Source organism: Coregonus lavaretus, assembly GCF_964263955.1.
Source record: "Coregonus lavaretus genome assembly, chromosome: 5".
Taxonomy (NCBI): Eukaryota; Metazoa; Chordata; class Actinopteri; order Salmoniformes; family Salmonidae; genus Coregonus; species Coregonus lavaretus.
The window spans coordinates 40,374,989-40,392,035 of record NC_139992.1 but is presented as its reverse complement, the minus strand read 5'-3'; the positions used below and the strand labels follow the sequence as shown (position 1 = coordinate 40,392,035).

The window sequence follows — 17,047 nt, the reverse complement described above, 5'->3', positions numbered from 1 at the left end:
TTGAACCACAAACTCTTTTTGCATATTTGACATTGAGATTTGCAGAAATGTACACAAAAGCACAAGAGATGAGGTGTGTTAGTCATTATATTCTGTGATGTCTCTGTCCTGGCCCCACCTTGCCCAACTGTTTCTCAGACAGGGAGAAGGAGTCCATGAAGGCCTGGGCAATGACGGACAGACAGCCGTCCAGGGGCGGGGTCTTCTCCATGTCGAACACAAACTGGGGGTTCTTCAGGATGTTCACCCAGAACCGCAGGGGCAGGCTGGGAAGGAGCAGGACAGAGGACCAGTCAAACATTCTATCACTATCCCAATACAGTGAGTAGTGGCTTGAGTATTGAATTAGTAGATACAACACATTGATTGGACATGAGGAAAGACATTAAGAAAGATGGATTCTACTATAAACATACTCAAACAGGTGTACTATCAGGGTCATATTCATTAGGCATCAAATGGAAGAAAACACTGAAAAATAGAGAGACTACTTGAACTTGTCCAATAAAACGCTCATTCGTTTTCCATTGCAAAATGTTTTTGCTACGGTGTGACCTAATGAATATTACCCAGATGAACACATACCTGTTAGTTTTCCAGATGTGTAGTACATCCGGGTCACTGATCCTCTTGTTCTCTCCCTGGGCGTCCAGGAAGTCAAAGAAGTACTTGATGGCAGGCGGGGCTTTGAGGTTAGGGGTTCCCCAGATGGTTCTGAACAGTTTTTCCACAAACGAATGCACAGCCACCTGAGAGAGGAGGAAGTGGATGGTATATGGCCATATATAATGTCCCTTACACTGAAACCGCACTGACCGCTCCGAGCAAGCCACTTTAGTACCTATCCACTTTTTTTTTTTAAAGCAATGTTCATAAGGGAAATTAGATAAGGGAAGGGAACTGTTACACAGTCACTGTATGCTGGATCTCACATAACTGCCTAGACATTTCAATCTTTCAGTTAACCATTTATCAGAGGACAGTGGCAGGTTGAAAGGGGTTGGTTTGACAGGTCAGGATGTAAGTTAACAGTGAGTTCCTCTTGCCTTGGTGGAGAGCAGCTTGGTGAGGTACACTTCCTTCAGTTTCAGCTTCTTCCTCTCCCTGTTCTTTTGGTCCTGGTCAATGTCAGGGTCAATCTGGGGTCATAGAGCACTTTTAATCAATCAGATCAAATGCACATCAGGGACAACTAATTCAGAGGTCATGTTGCCACTTACCAGATGGAAGTACTTTGTGGAGTAGTTCTGATCGTCTGTGAAAAATACACAACAGACAATTGTACTAAATAGCTTCCTGGTTTCTGTTAGTGTTTTATATAAGCTGACACAGTTATGTGGTTTTGCATCTCACATCTGCCATATAACAATTTTAGAAAGAGGGGGAGGGTAAATGTGGACCAAAACATGTCTACTTTAAACGCAACTTTATTGAGTAATGTTTGTTTTGTTGAATGTTGTTTTTTATGATTTGTATTTTTAGTTTGTGCATTTCTTATGCACCCATGCTGCCTTGATTGAGTAATTGTTTGTCACGCAGGGCTCCCTTGTAAAATAGACCTTGGTCTCAATGGGACTTCACCATGCCACAATAAATAAATACAATAAAACTTTGACAAACCGAATCGCAAAAGTTACTCTGTGCACACGTGTGGTAGTGTGATGAGCATTAACTATGAGCATGCTTGTGTGTGTGTGTGTATACTGTTGGTGTGTACTCTGTGTGTAGGGTAGGCACTCACAAAAGGGTCCTTTATGTTATAATTAGAAGCTTTGACCCCCCCCCCCACCACACACCATTCATTCCCTGTTTAATACATTGTGAGGTGACGTGTACAAGGTCCACAACTCCAGGAGCTATCGAGGCATGGTGCACTGTAGAATGGCAATCTCTGTTGACACCCTTACCTTTCAGCCTGCTCTGAGGACTCAGAGGGCCATGAGTCTTAGAGAGCACTTTGATGGACGCTCCATCCGGTACCTGTAGAAACACACTGAGTTAGAAGGTCGATAAATGCTGAGTTACCAGCTTCTCAACCAGCTGGTAGACCTCAAATACAGTGATGTTCTACAGTGAGACTAATAACGAGTACAGGAGTTCTAATCTAATTGTGGTCTGGTTTGACCTTGTGACACGGGCAGCTCAGTCCTACCAGCCAGGCTGCCTTGAATGGAGCTAATACTGCTTGTTAGTAGCCTTGAAAACCAGGCTGCAGAATGAGAGCAGTACACTGTTCAATTTCAAGGATGTTCTAGTGAGACCCTCTACTTATTATGTGCTTATGTGGTCCTCTGTAGCTCAGCTGGTAGAGCACGGCGCTTGTAACGCCAGGGTAGTGGGTTCGATCCCCGGGACCACCCATACCTAAAAATGTATGCACGCATGACTAAGTCGCTTTGGATAAAAGCGTCTGCTAAATGGCATATTATTATAATAAGATACCTGACGAATTTGTGCATGTTGGTTTGGTGACATTAAGCAACAATTTGATAACCTAATCCGTCTAGCTATTACAACTACTTAGGACTAGATTCAATCCGTACCGCTGAAGATCTACGTATCTTCAGTATTATAGCGCGATTGAAATGTAAAGGTATTTTCCGATTGAGCCGACATATGCAGGGTTTACCGTGAATGCAGTCTCCACAAACACAGGAATGTTGCCTTTAAATGTAAATCTCGCTATAGCGCAGATCTTCAGCGGTTGAGCCATTGAGTAATACTACAGCTGCAAGTGATTGGACCTTTTAATCTGCATTTTTGCAGTATAGGCCTTCAACTACATGTCAATTTCTTTTTTTTTTACCTCTGTCCAATATGGTGATAGGAGATAAAGAGAGAGTATGGAAAAAAATAGGGGGGAAAATGTATGCACTCACTAACTAAGTCGCTCTGGATAAGAGCGTCTGCTAAATGACTAAAATGTAAATGTATATTGAACGTGAGATTAGGCTTATTTCCTGCATCAGGAAGCTTGGTAGTGTTCTCTAACCTTGTAGTGCTTGAGTGTGTTGAGCATGGTCACTTCTGCTAGAACCTCTGAGCTGGCATCCACCTCCTTTAGTGGGACAAACCTTCCATCCTTCTCATACTCTGCAGAGTTAAAGAAAGAGAGAGAGAGAGAAGTCATTATAATGAACATTTGAAAGCCATTCCTTTCAAAGAATGTATGATCGATCAAGATGTTTCATTTGAGGTGTGCATGCTTTTAGAGTCATAATTCTCGTTAGCACTCATCACTCTTGCATTCTCTCCTAATGTCTTGGACACATGAGGTACTACAACTGACCGATGTGTATCTGTCTGATAGGGGTGTTGTAGGGGAAGCCAAACTTGGTCTTGAAGGCCAGGAGGATCTTCTCCTTGACCTGCTCCACCGTGTCACAGTCCAGAGCACTGACCTCCAGGGGCTCACTGACCTCTCCGCCTGTTCCCACAGCAAACAGCACCTGTAGCCTCTGGTGGGGGGGTTGGCATCAACAGACACACATACATCATGATGTAGGCTATTTAGAAAATTAAATGTGAAATGAGCTCTATTCATCAGTATGGCTAACCACTGAAGCTAACCTTCATACCAACTGTATTTCTATTTGGGTCAGGGAAACCACACAGTTAGCTAAAGCTTTATAAAGCCACATGTCTGTGTATATCACTTGATGGACTTACAATACAACCTATACACTACAGCGATAGAATAGAGTGATGGAGGATATCTTGTGTGGTGTCGTCTCTTGTGATAAAAACCTCGATCTAATTTCTCTGTTATAAGAAACCACTGAGCAACTGTCTCAGCAGGATTACCATATGGCTCAAAGACTAGAGTCTGGGTCCATTTTGGCTCTGATCCATATACTTCTAGTCTCCAGTTTCTTGAATTTAAAAGGGTTAATATTTTGCTTCAGAGAGACTGAGGCCATATCTACTAATAGCTTCCTAAAAAAAGCTATAGCTTTTCCTGTCAACATTGCGTGTACCACTGTCCCAATCTACAAACCACAGCACAAGAATACTAATTAGATACATTTACACACATACGCCTTGAGGTTAGGCTGAATACAACCAACAGATAACTAAGAAGACATGTTTTTGTTGAGGATCTTTATGAGGGTAACATCACTTTCAACCCATCTATTTTTGCCCCAGCATATTGAGAGATGTTCTTTAACAGACTAGCTCCTCTATCCACAACTTTTTCTGGTAACAAACAAAACAAAGGTGGAACTGAAGTGGTTTTCTGCCAACTGCCCCTGTCGCCATGCACTAGATCCAGGAAGGGTGTGTGTATGTGAAGGTGAAAATATGGTGTGTGCATGTGCTGTTGATGTGTGTGTGTGTGTGTGTGTGTGTGTGGTGGGTGTACCAGTGGGCTGAAGTCCTGAGCCTGCCACAGTAACCAGTCTTCGTTGAGTGTGTAGAGAGCCTTTTCTGTGACTGAGTCCACTGGGCCTTTAGACATCTGCTGGGTCAGAGCACACACCAGCAGGAAAAGGGGCTGGCCCACGCTCTCCTGTTGGGACACAACACACAGCTCAGTTAAACACACACAAACCGGTATTCACATGTACAATTAGGTATAACTCATTAACATGCACTCATATGAAAAGTTACAAAAACAGACACTCATTCACATAGACACTCAAACACGTGGACATTTATGAGATCATTTTGTTTTTACTGTAACCTGACCATAATGACATGGAGGCTAATAAATACATACAGTGTGAACTAATAAGGCTTTTGCTAGAAGAAGCAAGAAAATAACTGATAGACAGACAGACAGACAGACTGACCCTGAGGAAGCCGTAGAGACAGACTGACCCTTGAGGAAGCTGTAGAGACAGACTGACCCTTGAGGAAGCCATAGTGACAGACGGATTTACCCTGAGGAAGCCGTAGAGACAGACAGACTGACCCTGAGGAAGCCATAGAGACAGACGGACTGACGCTGAGGAAGCCGTAGAGACAGACAGACAGACCCTGAGGAAGCCGTAGAGACAGATGGACATCCAGTTGGTGAGCAGCTTCTCCACGATGGACTCAGTGCGTCGCAGCATGAGTTTGGGCTGGGAGTTACTGGGCTGCTCCATCAGAGCCCTGAGTAGTTCCTCCATCACCTGGGTCAGGTAGGGCAGGTCACCGTGGAGGGACACGGTCAGCAGTGAGGCCACCGCACACCTTGTAGGACACAACATACATCAGACTTATGACATCTCTATTACCTGCTATACACACCATACCTGCTCATCCATAATGACTTAAACGATACCTAAACCATTTCTACTGTACTATATGCCTTAACCTTACCTGTCGTATATCCTATACTCAAACCAACTAAGTCACACTTGGCCTAAATTGTGTCCTGTCCTGTCCTCACTGACTCACTTCTCCTTGACGTTGAAGTTCTTCTGCTCCTCCAGAGCGTGGACGAAGGAGGTGAGGAACACCTGATCCCGGATCAGTCTGGACAGGGCCTGGGAGCTCTCGTCTGGCTGCACCTTCACCACGTCCTGACCACAGGACAGATGTTTACTTATGGAAATCTCTTACATCCTCCGTTTCCCTTTCAGTCATTGATAAAGTAATGTTATGGCAATCAGACGAGCAGATTTCAGTTCAAATCAAATCTCACCTGGCCAATGTCTTTGATACAGGAGGTCATTACAGGTCCACCCTAACAGAAACAATAGGACAAAGTATGAACATAACACAACCTATCTGTCCATTTAACACAACATTTCTTATTTTAAAGCAGACTGTACTAGGTATGCTGTATTGACTCTGTTCTGTGTTCAGCTCCTACGTACGTCAGGGAAGAAGATCCTGGAAGCAAAGAGCTTGTAGTCCAAGAAAGGGATGACTCCATCATTCTCAATTAAATCACACTTTTCTGTCTGCATATCCACAAATCCTAGAGAACAGAAGGGAGTTTGTTTTTGGTGTAACTGTACCGTATAATAATATGCCATTTAGCAGACGCTTTTATCCAAAGCGACTTACAGTCATGTGTGCATACATTTTTATGTATGGGTGGTCCCGGGGATCGAACCCACTACCCTGGCGTTACAAGCGCCATGCTCCACCAATTGAGCTACAGAGGACCACACGCAGTATGCACTGTATGTGTGTGTTGCATGTGGGTGGTAGTCATGGGCCTTTACTCTGTTAAATCCATTTCATCATGCCAATTTGGTGCATCAATGAGTATGAGTGTGTGTGTGTGTGTGTGTGTGTGTGTGTGTGACGGTCTGTGTGCGATTGAAGAATATAAATCAAGGTCGGTGTGTCCACGACGACTGACCTTGTCGGATGTCATTTCTGATGTCACACTCCAGCAGTTCCAGCTGCTTGTTCATTTGTGCCGCCATTTTCCTCTGTTTACTGTAGGAATACCACACCGCACCTGGTCAGGACAGGACAAGAGCTTTATTCACACACACCACCACCATACCTAAACCTATGGGCCCTGTTCAACCAAACCAGGTCAGAACTCATTTCAGAACCCAGAACCAAATCTTGTGTGCCAGCTACTTGATTGGACATGTACAGTCTGTCATGAGACACTAAGTCAAAACAAAGTTGATGAAGTTGAATACTGACCCACAATGACCACAATGATAATGGGTATAAGCACAAGGATGATTAGCATTGAAGGCTCAACTTGTTTTAAAAGGTTTATCGTGACATTTCCAACTGTTATCTGAAAAACAAACATCGTAATGCATGTTAACTGTAAAATACTATTTCCAAGGACAGTTCTGATTTTGAGTTTCCAAGAGCAACTAACAACATTTTTGGATTGATCTGAATAAGATGTTTTACCCTCAGTGACTTGATGTTAGCGCTGGGAGTGTTCTTTATCTCACAGATGACAGAGTCAGTCCTGTTGCTCGTCTCTTTGGGGTCCAGGACACACTCTACATACTGGTTCTCCTCCTGAACACCCAACACTGAGATCTCTGCTGTGGTGATGTCCAACTTGTCAGCCTTTTTCTGAAATTAAAAAAAAATATATAGTGTGTGAATGAATTACTGAATATGAATGAGAGAGTGAGAGAGTGCGAGAGAGAGAGCGTACTAAGTACACATGCGTGTTTATCCGTACCTCCATGCATGTGTATGTGTGTATACCTCAATGGTAACACGCAGGTCGTTTCCTGTCTTGATTGCAGTGTAGTTGGTGAATTCTGGGTCGGGATGGTAGGTGAGCTGTGATGAGCAGGCCAGTGTCTGATTGGCCACTCTCAGAGACACAGTGGAGGTGACTGGCTGGTGAATGTGTTCAAAAGGAGGTGTGTGGTACCACAGAGACTAAAAACACCAACAACATGAATTAGAATACCTTAGATATTGAGGCCACTATGACTGATTTCTGTGTTGTGTGAAGGTGAAAGTTTGGTGAGGTGTGGCAGTGTGCATGTTCACATTAGGTTACTGACTGGTTACGTGAGAGCTGGTGAAGACATGATGCTTAGTCAAGAAATCAATTAAATCAGTGTGTTAAGATGCCTACCCCTGAGCTGTAGTTGGTTCTGATAGTCTGATGGGCGTGGTCATGAACAACCCCCTCCACAAACTCCAGATGGGACCCCAGGACCATGATCCTCCTTTTCCCACTGCAGGACACATAGGAAATCAACCAATCAGAGGAGGGTTGTTGGTCACACCTAGAGAGCTGATGGGAATTGTCCTATCAGCATTATTTGAATAAGCCAGAATAAAAAACACATGCTTTTATGAAAAAGGTTGTAACACAAAGAAAACATTTCACAGAATAAATAAAGTATGACATGGTCCATAAAGTGTGTGTGTGTGTGTGCGCGTACCTACATGTGTGTGTGTGTTTTTTTACCTATACCAGGTAGTGCTTGGTGTTAGCCCAGTGCAGGACGGTGAGGACCTATAGGTGACAGTGGCCTTGCCCAGACAGCGACCGTCTGGCAGCACGGCACACACACTGACAGAACCTTTGTCTCCACTGGGGATGTGGAACGTCAGACTGGACCCAGTGTGGTTCCACACAGGAGACCTGACCATGTGATACACACACTACACATGTTAGACACACACTTTACCAAAACACAGTGATAAAGCCTTGGGATTTCATGAGCGAAGTGAGCGCCAGTGACACATCTAAATCATTGTTTAAAAGCATTGATTAAAATAATCCATTTTTTATTTCTCTCAAAAAATGATGTCTGCATAAAATAGTAAATAAATCATATTCAACCGATTGTCCACTTTGACTCACTCCTTGGAACTGCAGTTAATGTCCCCTTGGATGCGAACCCTGATCACGTGATCCAGGTTCTTCCCAGTCATCAGGGCGTGGTTTCTCCCATGGAAGGACAGAACGCTGGGCACTATGGAGAAGATCACTGGCTCCTAACAAACCCACACAGAGACAGACACAGACAATATTTCTGATAGACAAGTGAAACTAAATACGTGTTTGTGGCCCTAGGCTTGCTCTTTAGTTTTATTGAATAATGATGAGTGACAAAGTTAGAGGCATAAATATCATACCCACCCCCAAAATGCTAACCTCTCCTGTTATTGTAATGTTGAGAGGTTAGCATGTCTTGGGGGTATGATATTTGTGCATCTGTAACTTTCTCACTCATCATTATTCACGATTCATTCAGGACTATCTGTAATTATAGTAGCATCCACATTAATGTAGAAGTGTTTAGAAACATTCTATTCTTATTTACAATAAAAATGACTCAAAAATTACTACTACCCTGGGGCACAATCACAATCCCCACTGTAAGAGGTATGATGACTTGACTCAGAGACAAAGACTCTATTCACAAACATCTTCTTACTATATTTAACCTTTTTCATCCATGTTATTCTGGTTAAGATTAAATCTCTATTTTATGAGTGATCTAAATGTAGGATGCGTAACTACAAAAGATGCCCAGATCTATGAATATTGCTCTGTATAACTGAATATAGTATCTTGGCATTGGTAGACATCCATTTGAGTGTCTTCATTTTGTCCTCAATCTTAGCTTTCAATGGAGAGATGAGATAGACAGAGAGATAGACAGACAGAGAGATAGAGAGATAGATATACAGACACAGATAGACAGAGACAGATAGACAGAGAGAGAGGGGTTTGATAAGGCTTACACTTTAACTAACACCAAACCCTATGAGGAACAAACACTTCTTTCACCATCACCACCAAACACACACAGCTATATTCATCACATCTAATTCAATTCTTCACATTTAATTCAGACTGGGAGGAGCATGATAATAAAGTAAGCACATTAAAACTAAAAACATCTCAGATACAGACACTATGTCTACCAGTGTTATTCCATTTCAGATGTCAACGTTGTTTAGTTGTTGAGATAAGTATTCAGACCCCTTGACCTTTTCCACATTTTGTTACGTTACAGCCTTATTCTAAAATTGATTAAATAAAAACAATTCCCTCATCAATCTACACACAATACCCCATAATGACAAAGCAAAAAACCTTTATTTTTGCAGATTTACAAAAAAATAAAAATACAACTTTATTTACATAAGTATTCAGACCCTTTGCTATGAGACTAAAAATTGAGCTCAGGTGCATCCTGTTTCCATTGATCATCCTTGATGTTTCTACAACTTGATTGGAGTCCACTTGTGGTACATTCAATTGATTGGACATGATTTGAAAAGGCACACACCTGTCTATATAAGGTCCCACAGTTGACGGTGCATGTCAGAGCAAAAAAAAACAAAAAACAATGCAACAGTGTTTTGCACTAAGTACACCAAGTGTTCGGAGAAAATGAAAGCAATCCTGAAAAAGCACTGGCATATTCTGCAATCAGACAAAAAAATTGCACACCTCTTCAAGGAGCCCCCACTGGTGGTCTATAAGCGTGGTCACAATATTGGGGATAGCTTGGTGAGATCTGACCTGCCCCCTGAGCCCACCCAGACACTCTTGACACCCATTCCTAATGGGAACTACAAATGTGGCTCATGCACACAGTTCAATAGCACTACAAAAACATCCTTCTTCAGACACCCACATACAGGTAGAAAAATCCCTGTTAGGGGTATCATCTCATGCAAGACAAAGGGAGTGATCTATCTCATCACCTGTAGATGTGGGAAAGCCTACGTAGGACAAACGAAAAGACAATTAAAACAACGCATAGCTGAACACCGCAGCTCAATCAGGTGTAAGAACACTGACTATCCTGTAGCAGCTCACTTTGTTGAAGCTAACCATCCCATCTCCTCCCTCAAATACACAGGCACTGAGCATGTTGCTCTACCAAGGAGAGGAGGTAACATCGACATCTACTACAGAGGGAGGCCTACTGGATATTCTATTTAAAAACATTGCCCCTAGTGGTCTGAATATTGACCGATCTCAGGCCCTTCTGATGAACAATTACATTTTCTGTGAACAGGTCTTGTAAATGAATGTTTTCTTTCTACAGCTTATCAGCGTACACCCAATATGTTCCCCCTATTGATGATGCTTATTATGCATTATGGTTGAACCAAAATCTTACTTGTAAAAAAAAATTGGAAAAATGAAATTGGAAATATTTAAATATATAGGTTAAATTAAATGAAACAATAATGTATGTTGATGCTAATGTTATGCTAATGCTAACAATGGCATAATATATTCAATATGCTGTGGGCTATTCTCTTAACAGTTTCGCTCAATTCATTCTGATCAACCTAGCAATTACGACACCCCCCTCACTATTGTCAATGGTTGCACTAATTGCACTGTTTGCCTACATAATACATAACTTGGTTCAAGCATTCATGACATTACCCTGAAGAAGGCACAGTGATGCTGAAACGTTGATGGTTTTTTACCCAATAAATTACTGGGAGGTCATACATATGGAGTGTGCGACTCTTTTTGTTTTTATAGTTTACAGTTTATTCACCTTTAGTCAGCACCTCTACACTAAATAATCTCTGGGTGTGCGCCAGCTCAGGCTTTTTAATAGAGCAAAAACCAAGCCATGAGGTCGAAGGAATTGTCCGTAGAGGGAGAATCTTCCAGAAGGACAACCATCTCTGTAGCACTCCACCAATCAGGCCTTTATGGTAGAGTGGCCAGACGGAAGCCCCTCCTCAGTAAAAGGCACATGACAGCCCGCTTGGAGTTTGCCAAAAGGCACCTAAAGACTCTCAGACCATGAGAGATTGAACTCTTTGGCCTGAATGCCAAGTGTCACATCTGGAGGAAACCTGGCACCATCCCTACGGTGAAGCATGGTGGTGGCAGCATCATGCTGTGGGTATGTTTTTCAGCGGCAGGGACTGAGAGACTAGTCAGGATCGAGGGAAAGATGAACGGAGCAAAGTACAGAGAGATCCTTAATGAAAACCGGCTCCAGAGCGCTCAGGACCCCAGACTGGGGTGAAGGTTCAACTTCCAACAGCACAACGACCCTAAGCACACAACACAGGAGTGGCTTTGGGACAACTCTTTGAATGTCCTTGAGTGGCCCAGCCAGAGCCCGGACTTGAACCTAATCGAACATCTCTGGAGAGACCTGAAAATATCTGTGCAGTGACGCTCCCCATCCAGCTTGAGAGGATCTGCTGAGAAAAATAGGAAGAAACTCCCCAAATAAAGGTGTGCCAAGCTTGTAGTGTCATACCCAAGAAGACTTGAGGCTGTAATCGCTGCCAAAGGTGCTTCAACAAAGTATTGAGTAAAGGGTCTGAATACTTATGTAAATGTGATATTTCAGTTTCTTCTTTTTTTTAAATAAATTAGCAAAAATTTATAAAAACCTGTTTTTGCTTTGCCATTATGGGGTGTTGTGTGTAGATTGATGAAACAATATATTTAATCCATTTTAGAATAAGGCTGTAACTTAACAAAATGTGGAAAAAGTCAAGGGGTCTGAAAACTCAATGCCTCTTTGCTTGACATGATGGGAAAATCAAAAGAAATCAGCCAAGACCTCAGAAAAATGTTGTACACCTCCACAAGTCTGATTCATACTTGGGAGCAATTTCCAAACGCCTGAAGGTACCATGTTCATCTGTACAAACAATAGTACACAAGTATAAACACCATGGGACCATGCAGCAGTCATACCGCTCAGGGAGGAGACGTGTTCTGTCTCCTAGAGATGAACGTACTTTGGTGCGAAAAGTGCAAATCCATCCCAGAACAACAGCAAAGGACCTTGTGAAGATGCTGGAGGAAACAGGTACAAAAGTATCTATATCCACAGTAAAACGAGTCCTATATCGAGATAACCTGAAAGGCCGCTCAGCAAGGAAGAAGCCACTGCTCCAAAACCGCCATAAAAAGGCCAGACTACGGTTTGCAACTGCACATGGGGACAAAGATCGTACTTTTTGGAGAAATGTACTCTGATCTGATGAAACAAAAATATAACTGTTTGGCCATAATGACCATCGTTATGTTTGGAGGAAAAAGGGGGCGGGCTTGCAAGCTGAAGAACACCATCACAACCGTGAATCACGGGGGTGGCAGCATCATGCTGTGGGGGTGCTTTGCTGCAGGAGGGACTGGTGCACTTCACAAAATAAATGGCATCATGAGGAAGGAAAATTATGTGAATATATTGAAGCAACATCTGAAGACATCAGTCAGGAAGTTAAAGCTTGGTCGCAAATGGGTCTTCCAAATGGACAATGACCCCCAAGCATACTTCCAAAGCTGTGGCAAAATGGCTTAAGGACAACAAATTCAAGGTATTGGAGTGGCCATCACAAAGCCCTGACCTCAATCCCATAGAAAATGTGTGGGCACAACTGAAAAAGCGTGTGCGAGCAAGGTGGCCTACAAACCTGACTCAGTTACACCAGCTCTGTCAGGAGGAATGGGCCAAAATTCACCCAACTTATTGCTTGTGGAAGGCTATCCAAAACATTTGACCCAAGGTAAACAATTTAAAGGCAATGCTACCAAATACTAATTGAGTGTATGTAAACTTCTGACCCACTGGGAATGTGATGAAATAAATAAAAGCTGAAATAAATCATTATCTCTACTATTATTCTGACATTTCACATTCTTAAAATAAAGTGGTGATCCTAACTGACCTAAGACAGGGAATTCTTACTAGGATTAAATGTCAGGAATTGTGAAAAACTGAGTTTAAATGTATTTGGCTAAGGTGTATGTAAACTTCCGACTTCAACTTTATGTATGTATGTATGTATGTAAGTAGCTTACGACACACTGTGAATTGAACATTTTGTGGTAGTGTATGAGTTGTCGTGAACTATTTCAGAGCTGACCAAAGCCTTGTCACATTTCATAAAACACATGTCATTAGCTATTTGATAGGTACTTAGCATGAAATAACTGTGCCTGCAATTTCCTGAGACAATGTGAAAATCCCAGACCACTTCAAGCCCACTCTGTGTCACATGCAGACACAGATGTGCACATACACGCACACCTAGTTCCCTGTTCTGAGATCAAACTGCCTTATAATGGACAGAAGATCCACTGAGAGATGCTGATAAAGAGGGAAAAAGATCAGTATGATGGACTTACAGAGTAGTTCATCCCTGACTGGCTGAGTCTGCACACGTCCTGGGGAAGGAAGTGAGAGAGGGTTGATGAACTAGATACAGGAACACACATGGGTGAAGAAGTTGCGAGATGAACACCCTCAAAGAAGAAGGTGTGTGTGTGTGTGTCATACCTGTATGGGGTCTGAGTTGGCAGACCTAGGTTTCCAGGAGCAAGCATCATTACTCCAGCTACATCCAGCTGTCATGCACTGAGAACACCTGAGAGACACAGAGAAAGGAACAAGAAAACTACAGTGAATTGAATCATAAACATGTGTACTATCTGTTATGTATGCAAAATGTGTACTAACAAATCTATAACATACAGAATGGCAAGTGTATAACACAATCTGCCCAACATATAATTTAAAAGATGTCATTATGGTCAATATTGAAGTAGGTCTAAACAAGTAGGTCCCAAACAAGTAGGTTCAAACATAGCCATATCAAGGTGCTGAGCCGTAGCATGACAGATCTGGGATTTCTGACTAACAGGGCAGAGGTAGGTGGTCCAGTGATGTCTGAACAGTCAGTTAGCATTAGTTTCTCAACAAGGTTCTGCTTCCCCAGTCTTATCTTCACTGTGACATTCAGACCTACGTGGAAGAACACAGGGAAACAATCTCTAAGCAAGATGCTCCATTTTGTCATTGAGAAATCTACAGGAGAGTTAGAAGGTGAAAGGTTACTGACCTTTAGCAGGAAGCTGGTCGATGGAGAACAGACAGGAGCATTGCGGCAACGCTGGAGCGGGGCTTGTGCTGTCACACAGATTACCACTTCCTATAAGGAAGTTACAGGCGAAGGCGAGACTTCCTATCCCATTCACATTCAGGTGGACCTTGACAGTGAGTGTGAACTTCTCTCCACTGCTGTTCTTCTCCACCTGGTAAGTGACCATGTTCTGTTGTTGGGAGTCCTCAGAGATGGAGATCCAGGCTGAAGGCTGAAGACAGTCATCCTGAAACGAACATCTAGAACACATCACATAGAGGGGTCAAGATGAGCAGGTTTAGGGTGATACTGAAAAACAGGACATAGAAGTATATTCACAGGAAGTTTCATCTATATTGGCAAGTTTATTCTAAGAAGCTTTGGGTGATAGAGGAAATGCCCATTGAGCTCTATGTTCTACCACAAAACAAATGTCATCAAGATCATATGGTATGAAAAACCCTGGGCTGAGGTATGTCATTAACACAGACAAACCAGACAACTGTCCTCATTTAATTACATTGAAATGACTGGCACTGTTTGTACATGTATGTACATTTTAGAAAGGAAAATGTGACATAATAAATACATCTCTATATAGTGTAAGTTGTAGAAGTGTGTAGTTGTGGTTCTTGTGACTGACCTTGACTTGTTGTTCTCAGACTCACACCAGCCACAGAAGGGGTCCTGAGCAGACCAACAGTCCTTCAGACTCTTGTGTTTACTGCACTGAGCCACAGGCACACGCATCATCTAGAACAAACACACACAATATTATGTCCTGGGTCCTATTTCAGAATGGTTGTACAGTATAATATTTGTCTCTGTGTACAGTAGAACTTACCTGGTTCCTCAGTGCCATGTACACATGTTTGCGGTCCACTGGATCCAGGTGCATCTTGGGAAACACACTGCGGTCGTCATCTGACTTGTAGAGCACTCTGGGACAGGCAGGTTTGTAGGCCTTGTCTACAGCAAGCTGACACGGGACAAAAAGTAACACTTTAACAATGCACTTCTCTCTGTAGAGGTGACATATCACACTAACAAACCACAATATAATGTATAACATGGCCCTAGGAAATCACATATACTGCAGTTGTAAATGTCAGTTTACTGCACACATTTCTCTCTGTCAACAATAGTATGAATTTGATGATGATGATACATGATAGGTTAACAATCATTGATGTGTAGTGGTGACCAAACCCCTGTATGGTTTGTTAGAGTGTACTGCATTGCTGTGATATTTCTGTTAGAAATATACAGGGGATTTGGCTGGATTATTAAAGCTTTCCAGGGACAACACTGCATGAAGGAGAATATTGTGCCTAGTAAAGTTACTGTGGGGTTTCTCCAGGCTAATTTAGACCTCAAATTCCCTCATGCGAGCCACGTTTGGTAGAAAATGCTGTAATTCTGTTGTATGGGTATCTGTGTGTTCAAGGGAGAAATAATGACATGAGAGGGGTGTTACGAGGCAAGTGTGTGTGTGTGTGTGTGTGTGTTAAGAGTTCTCATAAATGCGTTCCACAGACCTTGATGAGTTGTCCGTCTCCTGTCCCAATGAAGAACACCAGCCAGGAGTTGTGTCTCACTGCCAACACTGATGTCATGGAGCTGTATTTAAACACCTCCACCACTGGCTGCAGGTCCTTGGTGTTCCTCTTTGGTGATGACTGGAACAGCATACATAGTGTTACAGACAATCTCAACACATTTGCTAAGAAATTAGGGTAACAATATTGATAGTGTCTTTGCTATGGTGTTGGTTATCAACCATATATAACATCATCATCATCTCACCAACCTCTCCACAGCATTCATAGCAGAAGTCTGGGTCTTTGTATTCGAGTTGACGCCCTGCTGAGGGGCTGATGTCATAGATGGCCAGCATGGTGTTGATGGGGTGGCTTGTGTTATCTGCAGTGAACACACCTGCCCAGAGCACCTGCCCATGGGGCCCACCAGAACCTGGAATCACAGAGGAAGACAGGAGCCGCCGGCGTTCCATGTTTCCACAGCATTTGAGTGTCGTACCTTCGAGGGAGTTCAAAGTGGTTGCTTTATTGTTCTTGCTCTTGAACCAAATAAGTCGAACTTGAGGCTCTTTGGGAACGTTCAAGAACACGTAGATGTGTGAATTACTCTGAAAGCCGTCCACAAACTGAAAGTTCTCCTTGTGTCTGGTGTTAATACATGGATTCGCACCATCTTCTGAATCAGAAAAGATTCCCCCATACTGTCCTTGCTGTGTATTCCGTAGGACAAACAACTGATAAGAATTGGGACACGCTTCACGCACGTGCAACCTTCCAGCCATAATGTAGGAGTTCTTCCCGACATCAACAATAAAAGCAATGGTTGAATCTCCAGGGGCCAATGAACCCACTTCAATATACTCGGAATGAACAGATTTTGAGATTTCGTTGAGATCGAGTATTTCACAGTAGCCGCATTTTGCGCTCCCACAGGTGATCAAGGTCTTGTTTGTGATGAATGGCAGTAAAATGTTTACCTTAAATGGATAAGTTTCATCAGGAGGTACTTCTTGGTTAGGATCAACTAAATTCAGATTATCCCTCTTTATAACTTTGGTAAAAACATGGTTCACCTGGTAGAGTCGGTCATCGGTAACGACGTATACCGAGCTGTCACCAACGGCAAAGTCGCGGACGTCTACATCAAATGTCTGAGTCTCCTGGCCCCGACCCCATTCCACACAGGCGAGGAGAACCCCCCAGAAAACAGCCCTCATCTCGTATGTCATGTAGTCAGTCAA

General features: G+C 42.8%; 1 protein-coding gene across 1 annotated transcript in view; it reads right to left on the bottom strand.

The window, feature by feature from the left end:
* The window catches only part of LOC311128898 (plexin-C1-like), a 20,689-nt gene extending 3,642 nt beyond the window's left edge, over positions 1 to 17,047 (bottom strand). The window contains exons 1-27 of the mRNA XM_084161126.1: positions 16,076 to 17,047; positions 15,804 to 15,944; positions 15,110 to 15,244; positions 14,909 to 15,018; positions 14,245 to 14,525; positions 14,045 to 14,147; positions 13,683 to 13,770; positions 13,532 to 13,570; positions 8,252 to 8,385; positions 7,853 to 8,029; positions 7,514 to 7,616; positions 7,132 to 7,311; positions 6,823 to 6,993; positions 6,601 to 6,700; positions 6,302 to 6,403; positions 5,808 to 5,911; positions 5,633 to 5,674; positions 5,386 to 5,510; positions 4,980 to 5,178; positions 4,364 to 4,510; positions 3,290 to 3,458; positions 2,993 to 3,093; positions 1,908 to 1,980; positions 1,221 to 1,255; positions 1,047 to 1,139; positions 586 to 749; positions 119 to 266 (exon numbers count right to left, since the gene is read on the bottom strand). Coding sequence (XP_084017252.1) covers positions 119 to 266; positions 586 to 749; positions 1,047 to 1,139; positions 1,221 to 1,255; positions 1,908 to 1,980; positions 2,993 to 3,093; positions 3,290 to 3,458; positions 4,364 to 4,510; positions 4,980 to 5,178; positions 5,386 to 5,510; positions 5,633 to 5,674; positions 5,808 to 5,911; positions 6,302 to 6,403; positions 6,601 to 6,700; positions 6,823 to 6,993; positions 7,132 to 7,311; positions 7,514 to 7,616; positions 7,853 to 8,029; positions 8,252 to 8,385; positions 13,532 to 13,570; positions 13,683 to 13,770; positions 14,045 to 14,147; positions 14,245 to 14,525; positions 14,909 to 15,018; positions 15,110 to 15,244; positions 15,804 to 15,944; positions 16,076 to 17,035 — 4,224 coding nt within the window. The 5' untranslated portion in view covers positions 17,036 to 17,047. The remainder of the gene's footprint in view (positions 1 to 118; positions 267 to 585; positions 750 to 1,046; positions 1,140 to 1,220; positions 1,256 to 1,907; positions 1,981 to 2,992; positions 3,094 to 3,289; positions 3,459 to 4,363; positions 4,511 to 4,979; positions 5,179 to 5,385; positions 5,511 to 5,632; positions 5,675 to 5,807; positions 5,912 to 6,301; positions 6,404 to 6,600; positions 6,701 to 6,822; positions 6,994 to 7,131; positions 7,312 to 7,513; positions 7,617 to 7,852; positions 8,030 to 8,251; positions 8,386 to 13,531; positions 13,571 to 13,682; positions 13,771 to 14,044; positions 14,148 to 14,244; positions 14,526 to 14,908; positions 15,019 to 15,109; positions 15,245 to 15,803; positions 15,945 to 16,075) is intronic.